The following is a 3,713-nucleotide window of genomic DNA, read 5'->3' as shown; positions in this document are numbered from 1 at the left end:
TGGGAAAAACCCTCTTCAGCTTGGCCAACCCACGCCAGCAGCGCACTATCAGTTCCTTCAGCAACAGCAACTGCAACTGCATAGGCTACAGCTTCCACAGCAGCACCAAATGAAGCAGCAAGCTGAGATGATGTTTGGAAAAAGCACTAGTGGGATTAGCTTGAATTTCGATAGTTCTAGCTGCACTCCTACAATGTCATCTACCAGATCTTTTTTATCGTCCTTGAGTATCGATGGTAATGTGGCTAATTTGGAAGGAAGTGCATTCCATTTAACGGGGGCAGCTCGCTCCTCAGATCAGAGTTCACAGCAACACAAGAGGAAATGTTCTGGAAGGGGAGAAGATGGAAGTATTAAATGTGGAAGCAGCGTTAGATGTCATTGCTCAAAGAAGAGGTTAGATTTGTTTCCTTTCTATGTGTCTATTTAATTATTCTGATGTTAGCAATTGATAGTTCAGAATCGCGTCTGTTTCGTTTTATGGTAATCTTAGGCTTGTTTTAACTCCTTTTTGCTTCATTGTTTTTGCTGTTATGGCAGGAAACATAGGGTGAAGAGGTCGATCAAGGTTCCTGCTATTAGCAACAAGCTTGCTGATATCCCACCTGATGATTACTCATGGAGAAAGTATGGGCAAAAGCCAATCAAGGGTTCTCCTCATCCTAGGTATGCTTGCCTATTCTATTTCTGAAACAAAGTTTTGCTGCCAGTAACATATACAAATTCTCTTTCAATTTAGTTGTGATTCTGGAATGTTTTGAACTTCCTGATAAATGAACTTATGTTGTTGCTAATTTTGCTGACATTCACTCTGTACCCAGTACGTGGTGTGTAGTGTTCATTTATAATCTAAATTGCTCTCACATATACCAGACCAGGCATATTAAATGCTCATTCGATTGTGAATGTTGTGCTCATTTGCAACCTTTTGGTTGTGGTGTGTGTGTGAAGTAGTCTCCAATGAAACAAAACTAAATGCATGCGTTGTTTTTGCTTATTGATCAACCTTTTGGGCTGGCTTGAGCTGGTAGTTAAATAGTGTTATTTTTTGACTCATGACCTTTGGTGGAAATTTGCTTTCAGTCCTCCCGTGATTTTGAGTCTCCTTTTGTGCTTGTCTATCCTGTTTACAATTCTTGGTCGCCTGCAGTTGAATTGTTGTGAAATTCTGTTCTCAGAATGAGATGCCTGTACTGCTGGTTATCATTGGTGACGAGTAATGCTTGTAGTAGTTTCGATTCAAGTGTCAATTTTTAGGAATGGCATATGCTCCAGTACTAGCTTTTTGAGGAACTTGTTCAAACTGAGAATTCCCTCTTAAACTTGTGCAGGGGATATTACAAATGTAGCAGCATGAGAGGTTGTCCTGCAAGGAAGCATGTGGAGAGGTGCTTGGAAGATCCGTCCATGCTTATTGTTACCTATGAGGGTGAACATAACCACCCAAGGATTCCAGCACAATCCACAAACACGTAACCACCCAAAGGTTCTCACTGTTCAATGAAGGCTTATTTATGAATGGCTCCTGTATATATTTAGCATGGTTCAACCCTGAGATATAGTTGGAGCAGGTGTTTTTGTTTCTTTCTTTCTTTGTTTTTTTTTTGGGGGGGTGGGGCCTGCTTTGGGGAGTTAGCTTTCCAATGCTTTGTTAGCAGCCTGACAGAGGCAAGCTTCAATCCTGGCACTGATCCTCAGACAAATGTAGAATTGGGGTTTCAAATTGTAAGAACTCTTTGATTTGCAACCAGCGGCTCTAAACAGTTCAAAAGAAGTGTTTCTTCCCGGGTTGTTGAAATGGGCTCAATTGGTGTAATTTTCTTTCCGATTTGACTTCAGTTCCTGATGGCATTGCATTTGAATGATTAGTAGTTGGTTTGGAGTGCTTGTGGGGTTCCTGGGCAGATGAGATGAGTGTGTTACTTTGCTTGCATGGACCCATCATGACATACGGCATGTCCACCAACAATGGTTAGCAATGATGGATTGCAAGATACATTGGGACATGCATGCGAGGAACTAGCAACAACAATGTATATCATTGAATGTACGGTCTGAATCGTAATTCAATCTTGGTGCTGGTTCTTGAATTATCAGCTGTGAAATCTTTTTTCCTTCTCTTGTTCACAGATGGTCTTCTGCATTTGACCAGCTGCTTCCCTGTCTTTGTGATCTTGGTTCTAGTCTTGGACCCTTGGTGACTTGAGCTTGCAGGTCGGCCATTTTCCGAGCATGTACTTCCATTTATCCGATGAATTAATCCAGAAAACATATATATCAAGAAAAAGAAGGAATCTGTACACCAATCACTGCATTAACTCTTCCTTCCCTCTTGCGAGGGAATCATTCAAGTCACCAGAGGGAGGATTGCGCAAGGCATGTGACGTGACATGGGCTATCGATCTATCGCTATATCACTGGATCTCCACTGGCATGTATATTGTCCTCGGACAAGTCCCAAATCTTGAAAATCATCAAGAGCAAAACATTCTGTCTGGCCACCTGTCGGCCTAAGTTGGTAAACACTGTACAGTCATACAACCCCATCAGCAAGTATGTCCCCACAAATAAATCATCTACACTAACAGGGGAAATATAGTACATGATGCAAGAATTGAATTGGTAGTGGGGTTGATGTCTTGCTTGCTTGTTCTTAAAATAATTTTTTAAAAATAAAAAAAATATTATTTTAATATATTTTTAAATTAAAAATATTTTAAAAAACTATTATTATAATATCTCCAAACACGAAGAACTTGTCAATCAATTACTAGGGCAAGTCACCGAAGTTATATTGGTGTCACCTGGCAGGGTTGAATAAGGTTGGACTCATGTTTCAATATAAACCCATCATGGTTGTTGAAGCATGATGCCTAGTGGTTTTTCAACCCTGGAACAGAGGTAGATGGGATCTTGACTAGCTGTTGATATTGGTTCGTTGTAGTTGGGAAACGCCTTGTCAGGGAATATTATGTCCTTTGGGCAATTAGTGATGACTTAGAACAAATTACCCATCTAAAACACTAGAAATTCATTTTAAAGGCAAGTAGTTTTTTTTTTTCAATTAACGTGGGTGTCCGGGCCAGCTTGTGCGCACCACAACTAATTTCACGGTGCTTAAAGTTAACGACCATGTAAATTTTTAATAACCATCATATGAGTAACCAAGAATTCAAACCTGAAACCACAGAAAGAACAAATCTCTTAATTCTAAACTCTTACCACTTGACCACCACCTACTTAGATGGTTGCAAGTAACCTTTTTTTATTCAAAAAAATATAAAAAGCCTAGCATTGAAGAATGATGAAGAAAAAAGACAGGATTCAGTATATCTATCTTTTTTTAGATTAACGTGGGTGTCCGGGCCAGCTTGCACGCACCACGACTAATCCCACGGGTCCTGAAGTTAACGACCATGTAAACCTCCAGTGGCCATCATATGAGCAACCAAGGACTCGAACCTGAGACCACAGAGGGAGCAAACTTCTTGATCCCAAGTCCTTATCACTTGGCCACCACGTTGCAAGTAGCTTTTCTTAATCTCTCTTGGTATGGAGATCGTTTCCCAACCATGTACAAAATCTTCAACCTGTAATCAATTGGCTTTGACTGTAGTTTTCAGCTTGACCATATATATTCTCTTCTCTTCCCATTTTGGCGAGAATAAATTCTTTTTTAGCCTTTTCCTTTTATCGTACAACAATGGGGTGGC

The 3,713-nt window shown here is 40.3% G+C and overlaps 1 protein-coding gene across 1 annotated transcript; it reads left to right on the top strand.

The window, feature by feature from the left end:
* Window position 1: 1 nt before the first annotated feature.
* On the top strand, window positions 2-1,868 carry LOC105138182 (probable WRKY transcription factor 21; the record flags this gene model as incomplete). Its single annotated transcript, XM_011044207.1, has 3 exons — window positions 2-396; window positions 541-666; window positions 1,332-1,868. Coding segments are annotated over 3 exons (666 nt in total), but the record flags the coding sequence as incomplete, so codon positions are not given.
* Between the last annotated feature and the right edge of the window lie 1,845 nt (window positions 1,869-3,713).

The sequence above is a fragment of the Populus euphratica genome, unplaced genomic scaffold (genome assembly GCF_000495115.2).
Source record: "Populus euphratica unplaced genomic scaffold, PopEup_1.0 scaffold153.1, whole genome shotgun sequence".
Lineage (NCBI taxonomy): Eukaryota > Viridiplantae > Streptophyta > Magnoliopsida > Malpighiales > Salicaceae > Populus > Populus euphratica.
Note: the sequence above shows the minus strand (reverse complement) of the source record. Positions and strands in the feature narration are given on the sequence as shown.